The sequence below is a fragment of the Haliotis rubra genome, unplaced genomic scaffold (assembly GCF_003918875.1).
Source record: "Haliotis rubra isolate DU_JTF1 unplaced genomic scaffold, ASM391887v1 Scf1220, whole genome shotgun sequence".
Taxonomy (NCBI): domain Eukaryota; kingdom Metazoa; phylum Mollusca; class Gastropoda; order Lepetellida; family Haliotidae; genus Haliotis; species Haliotis rubra.
Genome location: NW_025765138.1, coordinates 77,429 through 101,534, shown reverse-complemented (window position 1 = coordinate 101,534; position 24,106 = coordinate 77,429). Strand labels below are relative to the sequence as shown.

The window sequence follows — 24,106 nt, the reverse complement described above, 5'->3', positions numbered from 1 at the left end:
ACCCGTCACTATCCAGTGCTCTTAACGCCTCCCATACTCGTCACTGTCCAGTGCTCTTAACGCCTCCCATATTCGTCACTATCCTGTGCTCTTAACGCCTCCTATACTCGTCACTATCCAGTGCTCTTAACGCCTCCCATACTCGTCACTATCCAGTGCTCTTAACGCCTCCCATACACGTCACTGTCCTGTGCTTTTAACGCCAAATATATTTATATTTCTGTTGGTTTCATGTTACATTTCACCAGTACCTTATAAGTGCCAAATATTCTACCAAATGTTTTAAGTTTATTGAATAATGATAACTACATACTGCATTGAAGTGCATTCTGTTGAAGCAAACGACACTGACCATGAAAATCATGTCATACAAATACATTTAACATTATGTTCGCAAAACCTTGTTGCAATATTTCACTAAAACATTACCCATTAAGGATCTATACGGGAAGCCTGAAAGTATGAAGTAACAGCAACTAGGAAGATGACATCGCACACACAGAGCTATAATGAATTTATGATTTACACACACTATATCGCAATATTCGAATCAGGGCAATACCCAGCCCCTCTGTTCGGTACTTTTAATGTCCACCCTGTTCGACACTGTCCTGTTCTCTTAACGCCTCCCACACTCGTCACTATCCAGTGCTCTTAGCGCCTCCCATAGTCGTCATGGTCCAGTGCTCTTAGCGCCTCCCATACTCGTCACTATCCAGTGCCCTTAGCGCCTCCCATACTCTTCACTGTCCAGTGATCCTAACGCCACCTATTCGTCACTATCCTGTTCTCTTAACGCCTCCCATACTCGTCATTGTTTAGTGCTCTTAAACCCTCCCCTACTTGTCACTGTCCAGTGCTCGTTGAGCCCATTTGGCACGAGAATTTGTAAATTACTCCAGCAATGAATTCTTATGCTTTTACGTTGATAATGATGTTACATGTTGAGTATGTTTCAGTAACATTTCCATGCAACAGGATTGTATGTCTCCTTGTTATTGTTTTCATATGTTTATTGCTTGTTGCGTCATCTGAATTTGCTACATGCCTTATGACGCTGAAACCTTCCATGAATGATCTGACTATGTCTGTACAGATATGTACACCAGGTACGTTTCTGTATACAGAAATGTACCCTAATCAAAGTAGGAATACAGAAACGTACCCGGCACCCTTAACGGTATGTAGTATTTACACTGCTGTTCCCGTTCAACTGATTGGGAGGGCTGTTGTCCATCGAGAAATATACGTTACTGTTTATGTTTTTTCCTTATATAACGCATTAGGTGTAGTAGGTAGAGGATTATATGAAGTTCCATTTTTTTTCTATTTGCACTTACATTACTTATTCCAAACATGCTTTGTGTTTTCCTTTCGCTCTAAACCTTTTATTAACCAGTTTCTCAATGTAGATGTTTGTACCAAAATAAGGGTGTCTTGTCTTAAGGTGAATTCTTCTTAAATATCGTAATCTACAAAGCCTCGGTGTTCTAAATAGAAAGTGTTCCGCTGGGGATATTCCTTGTGTGAGATCAAGCAATATCTCCTGGGAGATATCGTTTTGACAGTAGATATTGTACTGTGTCCTGACATCATCAATTACATGACTCACAATTCTATTACATCATAACTTTATGACGTCACAATGCTATGACATCACTGAACTGCAAGTCTGATGGCAGCTCTGTGTTCAGAAATGTACATTTTATCATTTAAAACTAATGAAAAGCATTTTTTTATGATACATAGAATCTCACCCTCGTGTCTTCTGATATCAAATATACCAACACTTATTGATAAAAATGTGTAACTTTCTCAACTCGTGTTCATAGATAATTGATATCAGTAGACACTTTGGTGAGACTCTCTATTCATCTCAATGTATATACAAGGATTTTTATTAAAGTATATCCATTAATATGGCTTTGCTTTATCATTCACCAAAGCATACCCCGATTGCAAAATACCAGTGTATGAAGTTGGTCGAGGGCCTCCTCTGGGGAATGGATGAAAACAATATAGGACCCGTGAAGATCTGGTTTAGAATTGGTCCCCCCACGCTGGTCATAAGAAGCGACAAACGGGATCAGGTAGTCAGGCTCGCTGACTTCGTTGACAGGTCGTCGTATCCGAAATGCGTAATTCGATGCTCATGATGTTGATCACATATCTGTCTGGTCCACACTCGATTATTTACAGACTGTCATCGTACAGCTGGAATATTGCTCAGTGCAGCGTTAAGCAACAAACACACTAAACAAGACGTTGAAAACCATGTTTGAGCCAAACAAAAAAAGAAAATTATTTGTTTTCTATTTGCGATGGTTGTAAAAGTAAATAATCTCCCACAGTGAATCTAACTGAATGTATTTGCTTTGGAGTTGTTAATAGTTTGGACTTTTTAATTGGATCATGTAACACACAATATGTAGACAAATGGATTCCGGAGTATGCTGTTTATACATCTGAGGGAGAGAATCACTGAATATAGTTTATTATGTGTTGTTAAACGCTGTCCTCAACAATATTCCAATTACTGACAGTGATTTGTAAATGATCTGTAAATGGAATAACAGTGTACAATGAGTGAGTGAGTGAGTGAGTGAGTGATTGCGAGTTAAAATTCCACGTCGTATGGACACTATTTCAGCCATACTGAGCATGACCAAGCCTGCAAACATACACACACACACGCACGCGCGCACGCACACACACACACACACACACACACACTTTAGGTAAAAAGACTAAAAGAGTAATATTCATACTTTTTCCTCATATTATTATTTACAAACAGAAAAAAGTCAAGGCATAACATTTTCCCAATCAAACTTCCACATAGAAATGTCATTGATAACTGCAACACCAACTGTACAGATATCAGCAATGACAACAGGTTATTTTCTGTAGGTCCTTAGAACATAACTAAAGTCAAATATGTAGTGAGTGGGTGAGATAAGTTCTACCACACTATTAGAAATATTCAAGCAATATCATGGCAGGGGACACCAGAAATGGACTTTCCACAATGTGCTCATGTGGGGTGACGAGTGAATGCTTTAAGCAAAAGGCTACCCCACTGCGCTGTCGACCCCAGGTTTCAAGTAATGTAGATAGTGCACAGACCTGACCTCTCCCTCAAACATGCACACATTAAATCAGGCATAACACAGTACAACCTTCTACTGGAAGGGAGACAACTCTATCCAGATTTCATGTCATAGCATATTCACGGGTTTATTTGCATAACACGTTTTGCAAAGTTGAGTTGAGTTGAGTTGTTTTTGAGTTTAACGTCGCATCAGCATTATTTGAGCCATATAGTGACAAGATCAATTCTGCACACATGGACATTTTAGGTACAAAGCTTAAATGATTTGAGTTTTTAAAGGCATATTTAGTAATTACATTATTATTTACAAACAAAAAATGTCATAGCAGCAACTTTTTAAAAATACAACCCACAACAGCATGAAATAAGTCATTTACAAAGTTACAATTTATGGTACAAGTCAACTTCCCTCAAGTAGTTAACAATGAGATGTCCGCTCGCGCGGGAAAATAGATCTATCAGATTTCTCGCTTCATAGTGCGAATCCCTTGCAGTCGAATAGTCCACACAGTCAAGCAGAACATGCTTCATGGTGAACAGTTCGTCGCAAAAGACACACATAGGAGGTCAATCTCCATCTGTTTTGAGCAGATAGTCATGAATAAACCGACTGTCTAGAACAAAATCAACAGCACATATTTCTTTCCAAAACGAAACATTATTTTTAAGTCTACCCTCCACATCACATTTTGTTCATATTCATAAACGTCATTCGTAAGGCCAGGTTCAACAACGTTTACAGTGCCATCACGTAAAGTATACTCCGCTTCAGGTTTTACTTCCTTGGAACGTATCTTACTCTCTGTCAAGCTTCCCACATTGTTGTGTTGTGTTGTTGAGCAAGGGACACTGACGTCTCCCATGGTCGCTCCAAAGCACGCTCCTGACCTTTGACCTCGGCCACGAAAATTACTAGACTGATCACCAGCATGAGTATCTGTTGAAGATTGAGTGGCTGTCGAGGAAGGACGCTGGATCGACTTGTATGGGTGCAATCGTGCGCAACGAGATGACCTTGTCTTGATTTTTTTAATAGCTTTGCTTTCCTCTCGGTTGATTCTCTTGTCGTCATCAGAATCTGACGCCAATTCATGAGCCACGTAATTGCGCAATGTTTCCCAGCCCACCTCTGAGGAATCAGCTATCTTGATATGCTTGTTTCTTGTCCGGAACCTGGAAACTTCTTGACTAATCAATTCCAAGGCGTAATCAGTCTTACCATACTGAACAGCAAAACGTATTTGTTTTAAGTTTTCCAGAGCTTCGGAATTGAAAGCAAACTAATTTTTGTTCCCCTCTCTTTCCCTCTCGGCTTTCAATTTATGTACTTCTTTAGATATTTTATGGAACTCATCACGTAGACCTTCAATTCAAAGTTCCCTCCCTTTTATACTTATCAGAGCGTCCTCATACTCATAGCATTACTTCCCTTTGTTGTATCTTCCGACGCTAAGAGAAGAAATTTCATTCTAATCCGAACCTCAAACGAAAGAAATTATATCACTACTTGCACCCAGTGCAACCTCAAATAATCACCTCATGGGTGTTGTAAGAGGTATCCATGCCGATTCGGTGGTGTGTCTCTCTGATTTCTTTGATGCAAGTCGTTTCATCCCATTCAGGACTTGATTTAAGGATATAATATTTATTGCACCCAGTGCAACCTCTAATAATAGCCTCATGATTGTTGTAAGAGGTGCTCAACGTGATAAGGTGGTGGTCCCTCTCAGGGCTCAATTTAGAGACCCGGTGCAACCTCACGTAATAACCTTGTTCCACCCGACAAAAACAGGTCGTACCTGCTAGCTCAATATGATCATAATGATGTAAAAGGCTTTAGTTTTGGTACTGATGATTAAGAACATCATTACAGCAAAACTATCCTGGGTCTGATAAGATCATTTCATCTTAATCAGTAGAGAACGTAACGTGTATGCAATACGGTCCTCTGAGACTACCTGAGAGGGGCTCACTCATTCGCGTGACTGCCGTTTTGACGATTTTCTTTGCACATTTTCTCAATGTACAGATCATATGTCACACATGTTCAACAAAAAGGTTGACAATTGCATGCTTTTAACGCCTTCGTGTACATTCATATAAAGAAGCTAACAACAGAATCTATACAGCTATGATCTGCAGTCTTTGCTTATATTCAATAATGTTAAAATTGGACTATATCCAAAGCAAATTTAAAGTACGTGATGAGGACCAATTGTTTTGTAAATTTATCATATAAACAGTTTGTGAAAGCAATACATTTTGAGACACTCGTTACAGTATTGATATCAAATTGAATTGGGTCGGGTGGTCATCCTCGCTGACTTGGTTGACACATGTTACGGTATCCCATTTACGTAGATCGATGCTCATGCTGTTGATCACTGGATTGTCTGGTCCAGGCATTATATATAGCTGTAATATTGCTGAGTGTGGCGTAAAACTAAACTCACTCACTTCTTTACTTATATCAACAAGGTTTTGGTTAATTGTTAAAACATCTTTAGACAGTTTTTCTCTTAATTCTATGCCTGAGGTCTGATCCATTTTTTCTTGAACAGATTGAATTTCTGATCGCAAGTCCTTTTCTAGTGTTTCACTCTTTCTGTTTTTCCTTGATAAGAACTGTATGGTTTCACCCTCTATTTCCAAAAGAAGACGTCACTATATGGCTGAAATATTGCCGATGTGACGTTAAATATTAACTCATTCACTCACTCCAAAAGAAGAGTTTCCAAAAGAAGGCAGTCATTAATTCCACATGTATATTCACTCTGGTTATTAGAATTGGTATTCTATATGGCCCTAATGTTTGATTGATCTTTAGTTTTATTTCCATATTCTTGGTCACTTAAAAGACTTATTGAACTCCCAAAATCCTTTTCCCCTTGTTAATTCTGTTAACTATAAATTCCATGGTCTGATTTAAAGGCTGAGGTGATGTTACATGATTTACTGATGCAATTAGATTATGAGAAATTAGAAAAAGAAGGTCAAGTCGGGATTGTTTAATTGGAGTTTTTTATCTCCATGTAAATTTTGTTTTATTAGCTTCACGCCAAGGAACTTTTATGTCAGCAATTTCCAAAACGTATAATTCTGTTTCTTTTGCCGCTGGATTATAAATATAGCATTCGTTGATCTTGTACTAAATTCCAAACACCATTTTGGATTGTGTATTGTTATCAAAATCCAAAATAATATTATCGATTTTCGTATAGAAATATGGATTGTCCCCATTTGATCCATAGAGTGCCAATAGAGTAATTTGTTTTCATTAATGAGTATATCTATTGCCACAATCATCAGATCTAGAATTAAGTATATATACATCAATGGGGTAAGAAAACAGACTAGGAGCACCCCGAGCATTACTTCTAAAGGAGCGTGACTGCCTGACCATGAAAATGGAAATTCTGCATGTCACACAAAAACGCGTCTAAAAGTGTTACTTGTAACAATGGTATAATAACTCATTGATAGTTGTTCAAGTTATTGAGTGCTAAGAATGAAAATAGTCATAATTCAACAAAAAAAATACGAAGTTTAACAGCGAATATCTCCCAGTCAGAAACTTATATTTTGTATTTTCTGAAAGCTCATTCATTGTAGATTCTAAATATTTATATGCAGTTTTCGAGGCACACGAACGCACACCTGTTTGTTACCGCCTGAACCGTTTCGCGTAGAAATGACTGAGCAAGCGAGATATTACTGGGAGGTAACTGATGCCTGACTAAATTGTTCAGTTAAACATCCGTCTTGTAAGGTGAACTGTCTGAAACCTACGTAATATATACAGGGATATTTATCTCCCGTTTCAGAACACTGTTTCTTTACAGCAAACAGGATACAATAGATTAATGAATAAGAATTTCTTATAGGGACTATACTATTTGGTCGGAGTAAAATCATTGGAAAACACGACTGAAAGGGGGTCACTTCCACCGATGTAAAAGCAAAGGGCCTGCGAGTTCATAGTTTTCAGTTTGCCGTCAAATTAGTCGGTTTTGGACAATTTTCTCCTGTGTGCAAATTTCACAGAAACACGACACGATATTTTCTGGAAGCTTATTCAACAGAACGTTGGCTGGTGAAGGCGCATTTACTTGTACATGAACGCACAGGTATGTCATTGCGTTGAAACAGAGCTACCTTCCTCCCACTGCTTGACACAAACAAACAAACAAATCCCCGAGAGACGTACGAGAGGGCCAAGTGCGAGAGGGGTGACTTGTAGACGTCACTGCCTGTCGATGGACCACAGATTTCAGCAAGTAGCACACTCGTGATTTGAAATATTTATCCCTTGTGATGGAATATCCAACACAATCAAGCAAGACATGCTTGACTGTGATTCTTTCATCACAAGGGATGTACACACTCTCAAAAAAGAAACGCAACCCCTGTTTTTTTTGGTAATGTTTATATCAATTTTAACTGGTTATAACATTTGTATTTTTAAAGATAATGCCATGAAATTTGACATGGTGAACCTTAGGTCAGCACGGTATAAGGTAACAGTTAATGCAGGTCAGTATCGAACTCTCAATTTACGCTAGGGGGGCGTTGTCTTCAGTATCTCGTTGTAGAGCCACGAGCTCTAATCACAGCAGTGCACCTCCTCGGAACAGAACGAATCAGACGGCGGATGTTTTCCTGGGGGATTGCTCTCCACTCTTCCTGGAGTGCTGCGACCAGTTCAACCAACGTGTGCGGTTGTGGTGTACGTGCACGAACACGACGATCCAGCTGGTCCCACAGATGTTCGATAGGATTGATGTCTGGCGATCTGGAGGGCCACGGCATCACGTTGACGTTTGAATTCTGTAGGAATGCCACTGTTGCACGAGCTGTATGAGGGCGGGCATTGTCATGTTGAAACAACTCCCTCTGTTGGGCGATTATCGGCAGAAGATGTGGCTGTAAGACGTCATCAATGTACCGTTGTGCCGTCAAATTGCCACGAATGATGACCAAGTCTGACCGTTGGTTGTAAGACATGGCTCCCCATACCATGATGCTTCCTCCTCCAAATCTGTCGACCTGTCGAACGCAGTTCGGTGCAAAACGTTCATTTGCTCGTCTATAGACACGTTGTCTACCGTCACGTCGTTGAAGAAGAAAACGAGACTCGTCACTAAACCAGACTCTTCTCCAGTTTCTTAGGGTCCATCTCCTTACGTTAGTACACCCACCTGAGACGTTGGCGTCGATGTTGGCGTTTCAAGACGGGCCCAACAACTGGTCTTCTTGCACGTAAATTTGCCTCATGTAAACGGTTCCTGATGGTTTGGGCCGATACTCTCCTCAAACCTGGCACCTGTGTTGCAGTGATGGTGGGTGTGACATGCCGATTACGTAGGTGGCTGAGTCGAATAAAGCGATCCTGAGCCGGTGTGGTGATCCTAGGTCTACCGCTCCTGGGACGATCTTCAATTGCATGGAACTGTGTGTAACGATTCCAAAGTCGTGAGATTGTTGTTTTGTGTACGTTTAGATGACGGGCAACTGTTCCAAAGCTTTCCCCGGCCTCAATGCGACCAATGGCAATATTTCGATTTGCTGTACTCAAACGGGGCATTTTCGAACTTGATTTGCAGAGCAAATTATGAGAGAAAAATTACAAACTACGCGTTTTGAAAACCCTCTACATGAACTGTGTTTTCAACGATTTGCACGTGCAACAGGCTTTTAGCATTTTGTACATGACAATTTCGCACTTTCTCAAATAACACGGATACAAAGGTCATCATGTGTGAAAATGGTTCCGTTTGGGAGCTTATACTGATCAGATGGGAACGTATTAACAGTATTTTGAAGAAAATTCTAATTTACATTCACCATCTTTATTCTAGAAATGATGTCAGATATTTAGATAGGGGTTGCGTTTCTTTTTTGAGAGAGTGTAAAACGGAGGATCCTCACCTTTCAATAGGTACTCATGAGTATATATTGTGTGGCCAATACGACATCGTCGTATGATGACCTCCTCAAATCTGGACTGACAACCCAAGTAGGTGTAACCAGTATAGGATTTTATTTCATGTAATTTATTGATACCTGCCTGGTACTACCACTTCTTCTGCATTAGATCACAGATATAAGATCTGATGACAGCTTTATAATCAGAGTATGGAAGAATAAGTGGTGTCACAGATTTGTGCTTGGCAGCAAGATCGGCCATTGTATTTCCAGAAATGCCAACGTGGCTGGGTAACAGAGGTTTTGGCTTTCATTATATGAAACATGGCAACATAATAATACCTAAAAGGAAAATTCAAACTATTCTATTGTTTGAATTGTTTGTGTGTCCTTGAAATTTCGTTTGTTGTTTTGTATTTATTAGGTAGTTGAAGAAAATATTATCTTCAGTAACCTCTAAAACATTACATCTAAGCCAATCAGTGTGCATAAAAAGCATTTTAGTATCCACTCCCAATGAAAAGATAGGTCTGGATCCTTGTGTTGTTTTTATTTACGACAAAAGTGAATGCAATTTGTTTTGGATTTTGAAAACTTCAAGCCATTTTCATTGGCCCATTTTTTGGATTTTGTTAAGGCAGAGTTGTAGCTGCAGTTATATTGCGTGCATGTATGTACCAGGACATGAAATACTGAAAAAGGGACTCATCAACACAGCTGTTCAAGACGTTAGTGAGGCTGTTAATTTGGATGCTAAAAAGTGTGACACACAGGATGCTGTCTCGAGGAACACCCTGGTCTTGGTGGAAATAATCAGACAATGTGGAACCCTCCCGTACATGAAAGTGTCTGTTGCTTAAAAACTTAGATATGAACTGAGGTAGTCTACCCCTCAATCCAAATTGTAAATATTTGAAGATACCATGCTTCCACGTTAAATCATATGCTTTTTCTAAGTAACAAAAGATAGATACAGTATGTTGTTGGTTGACAATGGAATGTTTGATAAATGATTCCAGACGCACCAGAGGGTCAATGGTACTTCGCTATTTTCGGAAACCACATTGTAGGTCACTAAGGAGGTTATTGGTCTCCAAGTACCAGACTAATTGATAGTTGACCATGCGCTCCATGGTTTTACAAACACAGCTAGTTAGCGATATAGGACGGTAGTTGAGGGTTCAGCCGACCAGGCTTTGGTATAGGGAAGATAATGGTATTGTGCCAAGAAGGAGGAAAGTTTCCGGTCGTCCAAATATCATCAAATATATTGAGTAGTGTTTCAAAACTTTTATCAGGGAGGTGTTTTAAAAGCTGATAATGAATATCATCAGCTCCTACCGCAGTGTCGTGAGCCTGCCCAGGGCAGTACGTAATTCATGGAGAGAAAAAGTTTCATTGTAATTCTCACAATTATCAGAGTTAAAATTGACTGATTTCCTTTCGTGTTGGGTTTGGTATTTCTGGAGCAGAGGGTTAAAATTTGATGATGAAGAGAGGTTCATCACGTTTCTTTGCAATTTCAACTTTATATGTTAAAAGTGAGTAACCATCTTTGAGATGGCGAACACCAGATTTTGATCCGTTGCCTTTAGTCTTTTGAATCATGTTCCACACCTTCGACATAGGTGTGCGAGAGTTGATTGTCGACACATGTTTCCTCACGACTGGCGTTTAGTTTGTTTCAAGTTACATCTTGCCCTGGCTTTTGTCATTTTAACAGCATTCAGGTTATGCACAGTAGGGCGTTGTCGGAAATATTTTTCCGCCTTCTTCCTATTTTGTCTAGCTTGTTTGCAGTTTGTTTCAAACCATGGTTTGCGTATGTGCGGGTTTGGAGGTGACTTAGGAATGGTTTCGTCTCCAATAGCATTTAAGACGTCTGAAAATAGTTCCATGGGATCAGGAACAGGATTTTTCCAGAGTAGAGGGTTTGGGACAATTGCTAATTGGCCTGAGTGACATTCCACCCTGTTGAATACGGTTCATCCACGGGATTGATAGGAGTAAGAATTGCAGGGAAGTGGTCACTTGAGCAAAGGTCATCATGGACCACATAGATGCATAGATCAATATTTAAGAGAAAATCTTCAAGAACCTATCCCTTGTTGCTTTTTTCTGTACTCCCACATATTGGGTTATGGCCGTTCAAGTTAACATTTTAAGCATGTCCAAAAGTGTTTTGTAGTACCAAAGTTTGTGGAAACATTCAGTGCACAGGACAAGGCATGACCAGCCGATTAGTAGAATCGGGCCTATTCTACCACCCGTCTAGGCAAGTTAGGGTCGAAGTGGTGTGTTGGATTATTGAACTATAACTACCAGACTCCCTTTCTCTACCGACCCGGGGACGCAACCCACGGCGTACGGGTTGCACAATTTGGTCGCCTCTTGCGACCAGCAATGGGGTGCTGTGGACCTATTTGACCCCGGGTTAATTTGGTGGACGAAGACGTACTAGCGTTACCCAGCACCTATCACGAGGACGTTGCTCTTCAACGGTGCCTCATTATGAAGTACTTAAGGGTAGTTGGCCTGTACATAAATTGTAGCTATGTCATGTGAATGACTGATTGCTTGCTTTTAAAATTTGGTGCTAATACTTTTTCTGTTTGTAAATAATTATGACATGAATAAATATGCATTTTTAAAAAATCAGACTTGTTATCTGTATGCAGACTTGGTCTCGTGCTATATGGCTGAAATAATGCCGATACGACATAAAACTCAATTCAACAACAATGGAAGTGACTGTGGGATTGAGCTAAAGCTGATTCATTAAGAATATGATTGTTTCAGGATGTCTTACAGTGATGGCTAAATACTTCGAAAAGATGGCAGAGTATGGCAGGATGGGTTGATAGTAAGTATCATCTAATCATACACAATCATGTTAACAGGTCTTATCTCATGATTGAGTGTAACTCAAGAAAATAAATGTGTATGTTGTCATAATGCAAACACATGACCGAAAGATAAGTGGAAATATGGCATCTACTTGGAACCCTTCTGTTGTAAAGTGATTGTTCCTATTACTGTACATGGTGCATATATCGCATACATGCTTAGATAATGTTTTCACGGATAAATACACATTTTCTCCCACATTCTGTGGACATGTAAACCGTTTGTTGTTTCATCTTCGTTCCTTACAGGTTGCTGTGACTGTGAAGAGGTAGCAACAGCCTTCTCCTCTAATTACAAGGGAACTTATGTCTTCTTGATACACTTGGATGTCAACCTATTTTCTTCTAAACTTAAACATAACGAGACTAAAAAGAGAAAGTTGAAAGAAATTGAGAAGAAAGTATCAGCATTAAGAAATACCTCAGGCGGTGAGATCCTCGTTCATCTGCAAGGTCAAGACCAAGAAGATAGGTATCTTGGGCACTTTGACAACTTTACTGACGCTTGCCTGAAGAATCTATTCCCTGATGGACAACTGTTCACGGATGTTTACAGACGTCAGTGGTTGTGGGATGTTTTTCCTCGTTTTGAGAGTACCCCTGCTCTTCTCCTCACTGTAAACAAAGCACGGTCTGTATGTACAGTGCATTTTTACACGAAGGTCGCATCGGATTGTATGATTGAAAATGTGTCGACCGTTGGTTTCGTCTCTCTCTTGTCCAGAAAGGAGATCACAACAGCGACAGAACCAACGCTAAGAGGAATCCACAACTTTGAGAAACGACTCCATGAAAACAGACACATTGAACTTAAAAGTGTTTTCACGAAGAAAGATCGAACATTTCATAACATTTCCTCGTTTGTTGATTACATTTGGACTGATCTGAGATTCAGGGAAAATTTATGTTCCATGTCAAAACTTGAAGGTGGGGGTTCTTTCTTCGTGGGAATTAACGAAAGAATTGGAAGGGAACTTACGACTCAAGGAAATAAATCCAAACGGTTTTCCTTGCAACTGGAACGTTGACGAGTTAAAGACGTCTTTGGATGATAAACTAGAGTGTGACGCATCCTATCAACAACCAGACGGTGCTCTCACGTCTGTCCCCACCAGTCTCATTGAGGTTGCACTGTATAACTCTCCTTTGCAAATACAGACTAGTCCTCACAATTTCAAGATTTTAGAAATTGCAGTCGGGTATGCTGAGGGCATTGTATTCTATAATAAAAAGGCCCTGAAACCTACACCATTGACGAGAAGGGAAACATATATAGAATGGAACATTGTGAATGGTTGGAGAGAATACAGTCGTTCAGTATAGTTGATAACAAGCACTAACATTTTGAACACCATGTCTGTCTACGACAGTGATGAATCTTCATTTTCGCATCCTTCATCTTTCTCTGACCAAAGGTTTAAGGTCATAGAGGGCACTGCATTGCATTCTTCTCGTGTTTCAGGGGGTAAGCATTGCCTTTTGTTAAAATATATTTTACATGTATGTTTAAAGTATAAAACCTGTCCTATATGTGTTTGGTCATATATTCACAGACAACAAAATATAATTCAAAATAGAACAAGAGATATGAAAAACAAGAACATTAGTACTAGTTATGTAGCATAACGTTAATATAACGTCAAACAATTATGATATTTTAAGTAGGTGTCTCCTATATCGGTTTCAGGTTCTGAAAACAATGGCAAAGCATGTAAGACAATCGCACGTCAGTCCCTTGGAGGTACGCCCAGTAGAATTCATACATGTTTTGCAGGATCAGTTAACAATATCATCGTCAGGTTAGCAATCTCGGTTTCGACTGGGGCCTACTGAAATGTACAGGGTCTTCAACTTTATAAATATGTTTTACATTATTGTAGCCAGTCAGTGGGCGAATAGGGCTTTATGGATAAGTGTATGGGAAATTCACGTATTTCATGTTTTGTTCTACACATACTATTATGTTGTTGTTTGTTCAGTTATATTTCCATAATGTTATTGAAAGTCTTGGAATAATGGTCACGATCATATGAGGGAGACCCTGATTAGTTGATGGTATTTTCCACGGTGTAAGTGAAATCAGTAGGGCAGGTAACCGCATATATTGCGAATGTGGAGGATGTAGTGGCACTGTAGTCAAAACTGTTGGTGTAAAACAGGAAATGACTGAAAAAGTATTGCACTTAACATGCTGATTAAACATTTTGTTTGTTTGGACGTGTATGTTTGTCATTTTCATGCGTTCCACCACGTTTTCGTGTTTCTATTTAAGATACTGGAAAGCCAATGGAGGGGTATCTATCTACAGTATTCAGTTGCAGCTTGTTTCAGAAGGACATTTATGCCGGTATACATATTCCTACAACATGTATTTGAAAGGTTCAGCTTTTACCTCATAGTCCACCCGAACATGAACTGTATCAACTCTTCCCGTGGCTTGTGTGCCAGGTTGTGTGTCTGCCTGTCATAAATGGCCATGTTATTTACTTAAGCCACTAATAAAATTTTGCAATTACGATCTTTGGAAAAAAAAATAAATCTTTAAAAATCCCACTGTGTAGAAAATCAACATTTGTTAGCAGTTTGTTTTGGTTTAAAGAGCAGAACATGCATTTTTAATCATGTTGCAACATTTAGATACCGATGCTTGACCTTGACATCTGTGTTACGAAAGTAGGTTCTTGTGATTAGAACATATCATTTTTTTATTTATACGTTTTTTTACAGAGGGGCATATATGCCTGTAGGGTGCTCTTAAGACACTTGAATTGAAGATTCACTCCCAAATCGTTAGTATTGAACTTGTGAAATGCTTGCTGAAGTGTGACACAAAGAAATGTATATCCTCTTAGTCCACACAAGCTGGTGACGATGCGTCCAACTATATTTAATCAGACATGTCAGTGGCTCTGACATTTGCTACATTATATTGCATTAGATTGGTTTACAACCTAGCCTAGTCTAGTCAAACGTTCGCTCGTCACGCTGAAGAAAAGTGGCATAAAACTAAACTCACTCACTCACTCACCTTTCTCAACACTATGCTGTCTTATGCTTACGCTACCGATACGTCGCAATAGTCGAAGTGATATCATAAGAGTGCTATATAGTTTAGAAACCATAATCGGGTTACCTGCAGGTGATCTCGTATTTACAAACGTAGTGGCTATCAAGTCAAGACTTCAGTGCGATTGGAAGGCTGCTGCTTCGGCAAGTACTTACAAATCTTAACTTAGTCATAATAATTGAGTAAGCTATAGCCACAGTATACTAACACAAAATTGGTGTTGCAGATAAAGTCGTCATCTTCCCTAAATGTATGCACAGGGTGTTGGCAAGTGAGTACCCAGAGATTCTGTCAGTACTTGAAGAAACATACGGACGGGGAGCAGTTATCTACGTTGGAGGGTCTTTTCAGTGTATATTTCCAAGACATCCTCAACGATTTCACAAAGTTCAGACGGAGTTGATATGTGACATGTGCATTTTTGCAAACAATAAACCAGCTATCCTACTCACAGTTGCAAAGGACAAAAAACAGGGGGATCATTTAACCGGTTACAATTTGCAGATGAAAAGAAACTTGGACGAATGGATAAAGAAAACATTGGTTGAATTCAAAGCCTTGTCTGTAGTTGTGACCCCTGACGACTTTAGAATTCGAGGACATTTCAAGCAAATACTTTCCTATACTGAGACACAGTCGCCGACAAAAGTTCTTCCCTCAACTTTGGGAACAGTGATACTGGCTATGGAAACTTTTCTTCGGAAGCTGGCAACCTGCGAGTTCGTTCAACGATTTTATGGAGTTTCCGAAGAAACCGTATATCTTGATGAAGACTTATTTCAAGAATTCATTGAACTGATGGAAGAGGAAAATAGCAAAACTGTGTATTCCAAATGTTCAGACTATACAATGCTCATGGCTTGTGAACTAGGTTACAGGTTAGCTCTGATTGGCCACACATCTATCCATTCAAAATCAGAAGAAACGAGGGAATTTGAACAACTAAGGTAAGATTTTGATCTATATATCGTCGCCTTAAACTCGTGAATACGGTATATACATAGGCACAATATACATTAAATATGTTGCTTTGTGTAGTGTTTTCGTTCATGTCATTTGGCCAACACAGGACACAACATCAAGCAGTCTTCGCCGTTTATTACCAGCCGACCACTTCAGGGATACAGACGCGAGCGTTCATGAACTATGTGTTTTTACAGCATACGGGGAATGCGGTGGCCAGGTTGCTACAAGAAACAATATGCTTGGCAGCAGATATAAAGCAAACAAAATTGTATATTCTACACTCTGTTTGTTGAATCAACTGGTTGGATTAAAGGATAGAAACTAACTACCCCACTGGCTCAGTTGGATTTGCTAAACATGTTACTTGTAGTAATGGTAAATCAGTCATTGTAAGTACTTCTAAACTGTCTCTAAAGTTGAATATTGTCGACATGTCCTTAGTATTCAGAAATATGTTTGGCAAGAGCGAAGTAGCCGCATGTCCACCTTTTCTTTAAAGCCCCAGAATCATTTCCACATCTTGGGTTAGATAGATTTGGGCAAGAGGTGGCTGACTGTGTGTATCATAAACCCCCTACTGATGGTATCACTGCCCACGATATCAGGTACTTCAACGTCCGGTTCTGAATTGAATATTTGAAAACATAGAGCAGTCTTGCTGAGTGGGGCACATGATCCTGTATTACTTTTGACAATTTACTTGCACTCGGATTTCTTCATGCATGAGCTTTAGTGTACTCAAATCTAGTACACGTGAAACTTGCGTCTTTACTTAGGTGATAATATTTCCTCTTTTTCAGGAAATGACATGCCCAGTGCGTTACCATATTGAAACAGAACGCATAATTCATATAGATAGCATCATTACAAAGTGTATAACGTATTCAATGTATAAATGATGTTAGCACACAATGTACATTACGTAAGGATTGTAAATAACATGTCTGTGACATGAGTTACCCAATCACCGCCCCTTGCCTTTATAACTGTATAATTGCTAATAGTATGTAAGACCATTTCTGCAGATGCTTGTGTTGCAAGTAACCATACCGACATTACTTCCCTCTCGTGTCATCAGTGAATGAGATGAGATGACATGCAGCCGTCACGAAGGGAAGCTAAATAACATAATCACTAATTAATGAAACCAATTGCATAAATTTCTGCTATGTTTTCAGAAAAGAACAGAACCTGGCCATCTCGATCACTTACGACAGGAGTGTTGCTGATGAGAAGTTGGAAGAAAGCGATGTGCTCTTGTCGTCGTGGAAAGGGGGTGTAATTATATTTCGAAAGGGTAAGTTTCGTTCATTTTCTAAAAGTTATATACTGCTTAACAAAGAATATTAAATATACTCTACAACAAATAATGAAAGAAAGGAAAGAAAGGCAAAAGTAGAATAAACGCAGCTGATGTTCATAGAAATGAATACCAAATTTGAATTCCTCATGTCTGTAAGTTGGCTGATTCGGGCCATCAGTTATGACATATTCTAAACTGTGATGCTTGTCCATGTCAAGATCATGAGAACTCTGTAGGCTATAAGAGTTCGTCAGAATAGATTTGAGCTCTTACGGTGCCTGATCGATGTGCCTGATGGTTTGGGAAATCGATCTCTAAAGGGTTTATTTTTAAGAATGGTGGGTGCATATAAAAAAAGGAAAATATCATAAGAGATGAAAAGTTGTAGAACGAGTTTTCTTCTTCTATCTATAAATAAGTAAATAATACAATACACACCAAACTAATTTCAGTAGGTATAGTAAATAAATCTGAGTTGTTTACAATTATTCTTGGCAATTTGGCGGGATATAGGATTTAATGGGGAGTATCGATACGTTTGTATATTCCTGAGCTAAGTCACCCCAGTGAGTTCAGTTTTACGTTGCACTCAACAATAATTCAGCTATATGGCCATTTAAGTCACCTGTGAAGGTCTGGGTTAGAATTGATCTTCAGTAACCCAGTCTTGTCCTAAGAGGCGACTAACGGGATCGGGTGGTCAGACTCGCTGGCTCAGTTGACACATGTCATAGGTTCCCAACTGCGCAGATCGCTAATTTTTTGTTTTGTTTTTCAATTCATATTTTCAACATTTGCCGAGAGTTCTATGTAACACACCATGGCTTATGTCCCTTGGAAATGACGTCATTGGTTCCCAAACGATTAACGAATGACGTCGTTAGACCTTATTAGACCAATTTCACGTTGTGCAGGTATAGGTGTGGTTCTTGTGTCTCGATGCGCAGGCTACTGTTTTAATCCACCTGTTGCCTGGCCGTCAGCTGGCTTAGTCCTGCGGATACTGGTATAATTATGCATTTTCATGTTACAAGCATGAAAATTGGCAGATATGTTGCTTATACTATGAAAATAAGATACAGATAGGGAGGTACTGAAAATGCAAGATGGCCGCCATTTTTCACTCTCAATTACGGCGTCAGAGACTTAGATTCCATGTAAATTCCACACTTTTCATACAATATGCATGAATTAAGGCAGATATGATGCTTGTACTATAAAGATAATACACAGAAAGGGAGGCTTTGAAAATTCAGGATGGCCGCCATTTTTCACTCAAAATTACACTGTCAGACTTCGATTCAATGTAAATTCCACAATTTTCATACAAGATGCTTGAAATTTGGCAGTTATGTTGCTTGTACTATAAAGGTTATATACAGAGAGGGAGGCATTGAAACTTCAAGATGGCCGCCATTTTTCACGATGGCAGCCATTTATCACTCAAAATTACACCGTCAGAGACTTATATTCAATGTAAATTGCACAATTTTCATACATTATGCATGAAATTCGGCAGTTATGTTGCTTGTACTACAAAGATAATATACAGAGAGGGAGGTATTGAATATTCAAGATGATTGCCGCCATTTTCCACTCAAAATTACACCGTCAGAGACTCAGATTCAATGTCAGTTCAACCATTTTCCTACAATATGCATGGAATTTGGCAGATACATGTATGTTGCTTGTACCATTCGATATATGTCGGAAAATTGAAAACCTTAATTGGCCACCATTTTCCGTGATATTGGGAGTCAGCCTAAACCTAATCCAGAATCCCATGAATAATACTCGTCTGGGGATTTCTTCACTTACAAACAACATATGACCACATTATTGGGCACAGTCTCCACCACAAATACACAGTGCAGTGCACTTTAGGGCAGCCTTGAGACACTTGCATCTGCCACAACATCCTTTGATGCAGCGACACTTCAACAGTTCTTCGACCGCCTCCGTGGTGTAGTGGTGAGAGCGTCCGCCCGGAGAGCGAAGGGTCGCGGGTTCGATCCACGACTGCATCATACTAAAAGACGTTAAAATATGGTACCTTTTGGTCCTTGCCTGGCGCTCGGCATTAATGGGTGAAACAAGGACTGGTCGGCTCGGAGTCCGTATAATGTGTCTGAGTGAGGTATTCATGCTTCACTGCGGCATAGTATCTCAGTGGTCTAAAACCAGCTTCAGTCTGGGCTAGTACAAGCAGCCGCACATACACACGCATGTATATCGTCATATGAGCGCAATATCCTCAAGCACGACGTAAAACCCAATTTCACCTCACCTCACCTCAACAGTTTTTGACAGGTCTTTGACACGTCTGGTATTGTTGACCATAAGGACTCCCACATGTTGGATACATTGCGTTGCCAACCCTATTTGGATGGATCAGGACAACGGATGGTTGATTGGCCCCATATATGTCCTCCCTGATAAACTGCTCTCTTAACATGTTCTTTGAAAGCTGCAGATGTTGGAAGTATATTTTCTATTGCTCTACCCTTCGAAGGGAACATGTACTTTCTTGCTTCATTTAGATTCACATGGTCACTTGTTCCATCATACATCAATATTGTGAAACATTCAAGTGTGCTGATCAAATAATCTGTAACTTGATCATGATGCTTGGACAGTAATTCAAATGCATCAGTTGCCTCCTCCAAATGAAACCAGACTTGACAAGCTTTCTTTTTACCACATCCACTGAAGGAAGATACAGTATCACACCCTGTGAAACTGTGGAAGCGAGGGAGACCAAGTGATTTCCTTGGACCTAATGAAGCGGCTATTTCATGCGCAGGTATGTAGTGAAACTGTTTTCCTGTACCAAAGGCAAGCAATCCTTCTGAGATATCAAGAATTGGCTAACACCATAACATCTGCGTCCACTGTTCTCATCATAAATCGCGGGAATCCTCTCTTGTTGGCTTCTGACAAGTGCAGTATCATCCTGGTATCTGCTTCTTCATGGTTGCATGGTAAGAGATCTGGAACATCACATGGCTTATTTGAGAGAGCTGTTTCATTCATAGTACTAATGATCAGTTTGTCAGTATTGGTTTTCATGGCTTCTTTTCCAGGAAACTGGAACAATTCTGTTTTGATGTTGTCACTTCTAAGAAACTCTTTCCAGTTGTGAGGAATAAAGGAATGTGGTTCAACTCGCCTCCTCTGTCCATGGCCTCTCCCTACTTCTTGCACTCTGTACTGGACACATCCCAGACAATATCAAGTCTTGTTGTGTTTTCCAGCTGGCTTTCCAGATACTTGGTAAGCACCCCCTCACTGAAAGATGAAAATATCTTATGTTCTACAGGTTTCTTCATATTCACAGGGCGGGGATGTGTGTTAGCCTAGTGGTTAAAGCGTTGGTTCGTCATGCCGAAGACCCGGGTTCGAATCCCCACATGGGTACAATGTGTGAAGCCCATTTCTGGTGTTCCCCGCCGTGATGTTGCTGGAATATTGCTAAAAGCGGCGTAAAACCAAACTCAATCAGTCAGTCATATTTACAACTGCTGCTCCATCTAGTATTGTTACCTCAACTTCTGGTCTGTTCACGGTGGGACAGGAAACATCTTCCAGACACTGAAGAAGCTGTGATTTAACAGATGGTCGAAACATACCAAGATGTGAGAGTGATGGTGGACAAGTTTGATTTTCATGCTTGAAAAACTCATCTAAATTGTCTCTTGATATGTAAAGGCGAGAGAACAGACTACAGTCATTCTTTAGGCTGACAACTTGCATCTTTGAGAATGACTGTGATTTTGTTTGAGGTGATGACAAAAGTGACAGTTTATTCTTCTTCATAGGTTCTGAAAGTCCAATACCTTTGATGAACCGTTCCTTGACAAAGTCTTCGTATTGATCTTTCCGAAGGCTTTAAATTTTATTCAAAGTTTCTACAACAGCTGAGGCAGGAATGTCCCTTGTTGATATTACAAGAAGATCATGTCCATGCTCAAGAAAAGGACTTCCAAACTCTCTGATTACATATATAAGAGCACTAACATCTGTGTAAAATGATTCTTGCATTCCTGTACTCTGTTCATGGTGTGAAACAGAAGAAATAATTTGAACATTCAAAGAGGCATCAAATTCTTCAAGAATTCTGTTCACATCTGGACTGCCAACTGTCCATCTTCTAAAGGCACCGTCACTCCGTCACCTTTTACGCTTGCATAATTCTGTTCATGAGCATGATCCAATGGGATTGCAGAATAAGCCCTCTCTGTCTTGTGAACAACAAAATTCCCTTTCTTGAACTCTTCAGGTGTGTTTGGATGAATATGACTGAGATTCTTCAGGTCTCGAATATGCACTGGCATCCATCTTGCATAGTTTGTGTGGTCAAAGGCAAACATCCACGGTGTCAAGACTTCTGGAAGTCTGATATACTCACAGAAGTTTCCGCTTTTTAAACAACCAACAAATGACAAGAGCAACAGTTCCAAGTTTAGAACCATCAACCAGAAGTGGAATGTTGGGGATATCTTCGATAAAGCTATTATTTTCTGGAGAACTGACCAAAACAAAAATTAATTTCATGACATGATACTATGATCTATCTATTTGTAACTGTCCTTGTCATAACCTAATCCTCATGATTGATATTTTGAGAATTTGTGAACCTGCTGCATTTATTTTGATAAGAGAAATATAACACTTATTAGTTATTATCATGGACATGATTTGAACTTGTACACCTAGATGATTTTGAAAGCTGAAGCTAAAATTTTCCAAATAACAGTGGCATTATTTTGTTTATAAACCATTTTGTCTTTAGAAAATAAACCACATATGGCTCTTAGTTAATTGGTAGTGAAATGCCATCAAAACTGTAATTCAACAATCATTTTCAACAGAAGTCCCCTCCATCTAAAGAAATAAGATCAGTCGAAGGGAAGTTTTATTACATGTAAATTCTACATAGCCTGTGTTACCATTATTTTTAAAAATACCAAGTAATCTGAACAATGTAAATTGGGCAATTTTTTGCTTTAGACAATTCTGAAACTATACACCAATCAAGGAGATATATATTGTTTGTCTTGTCAAGTATTCAATGTCCCTGCAACTTGTTAGTGATGACACCTCTAGGTTCCCCTTGCACATAACTAACACAGTGAAAAGAGTTTTACTCACCATTCATGTCTCCTCAGCAGCAATGAACATTCTTCCTGGCATGTGTGTAACATCAATATAAAATTTTCCAATTAAATAGGTCTACTTGACTGTTTACATCATTGTAAGTTAACGTAACCTTGACTGATGACATAATATCAAAGCCATAACAAAGGGGAGATCACTCTTATTTCACCTCATTTCTAGTACTTTCCAAACATCAAATAACATTGGCTCAATATTTCACATTATTTTTTGGAGCTTAATACAAAAATAACAAAACATATTTTTGAGTGCCTGCTTATTGTCCCCCGCCGCAACGCGGAACGGGGGACTATGTATCCAGGGGCGTCCGTACGTACTTAAGTGCGTACGTCCCGATTCTTGTTAATGCGATATCTCATGAACTGTTGCACCCAATGTCTTCAAATTTGGTGACAGCCTACATTGGGGGATTATGCAGACACCAGTCGAATTGGGTGACCTTGACCTTATTTTCAAGGTCACCACGACACTGACCACTTTGCAAACTGTTGTTAACGTGATATCTCATGCACTGTTGTACCCAGTGTCTTCAAAGTTGGTGACAGCCTTCATTGGGGGATAACGCAGACACCACTGTATTTCGGTGGCCTTGACCTTATTTTCAAGGTCACCATGACACTTTGAACACTTTATAAACTCTTCTTAACACAGCATCTCATCGACTGTTGTACCCAATGTCTTCAAATTTGGTGACAGCCTACATTGGGGGATTACGCAGACACCAGTTGATTTTGGGTGACCTTGACCTTATTTTCAAGGTCACCACGACAGTTTTCACACTTTTAACTCTTGTTAACGCGATATCTCATGGAATGTTGTACCCAATGTCATCAAATTTGGTGACAGTTTACATTTGGGTATTACACAGACACCAGTCGATTTGGATGACCTTGGCCTTATCTTCAAGGTCACCACGATACTTTGACCGCTTTTAAAGGCGAAATCTCATAAAACATTGCACCCAATGTTTCCAAGTATGTTGACAGCCTACATTGGGTGATTATGCAGACACCAGTCATTTCAGGCATCTTGTATGTGACCCAAAAATAAAAAGTAGTAAATATAGATATTCCATTCTTTAGCGGCGGGGGACATTGCCACAACAGTGGCAAACACTTGTTTTCTGAATATTTTAACTAAAATTTCACTTGTAATATGAAAATGCACAATTGCATACAAATCAAGCCATTATCCGCTGGACTAGCTGTGTGGTCAGTTCTACACTGTAATGACGTTGCAGTTTTAAAAAAACGTATACATTGTACTAAATGTGTTACCAGGTAACCAAATTGTATAACATTCGGTCGGTCGCCTTTCTAACAGTATCTTTTTTACAAAAACTGAAACGTATATGCACTACATCTAGCTTGCCATCGGTGAATGTGCCGGCATTCTACGTAAGTTACTAAAATTCCTACACAAATCGTACGATATGTCCCTCCTTTTCCACCCTCACGTTGATATCGATACCATATCCAAAGACATCACGAATATAAATGCAATTTGCATTTTTGAACTCTGTTTGAAATTCGTTTTTCTGTGATATCATCCGCTCATTGTAGAACAAAATACTGAAAATTACATGCATCGTAAATCTCGCCAGTTTTGACACATTACTAAATCACCATTCACTGCGTTTTGCGTAATTTATA

The 24,106-nt window shown here is 39.5% G+C and overlaps 2 protein-coding genes across 2 annotated transcripts in view; both read left to right on the top strand.

The window, feature by feature from the left end:
- Window positions 1–24,106, top strand: part of LOC124265948 (mucin-12-like) — a 189,219-nt gene that overhangs the window by 124,016 nt on the left and 41,097 nt on the right. The gene's annotated exons all lie outside the window — the stretch shown is intronic.
- LOC124265950 lies at window positions 12,937–16,783 on the top strand. The gene is made up of 5 exons (XM_046700774.1): window positions 12,937–13,408; window positions 13,631–13,684; window positions 14,216–14,290; window positions 15,237–15,300; window positions 16,777–16,783. Exons 1-5 carry the CDS (start codon window positions 13,297–13,299, stop codon window positions 16,781–16,783), a joined length of 312 nt encoding a protein of 103 aa, XP_046556730.1. The 5' UTR covers window positions 12,937–13,296.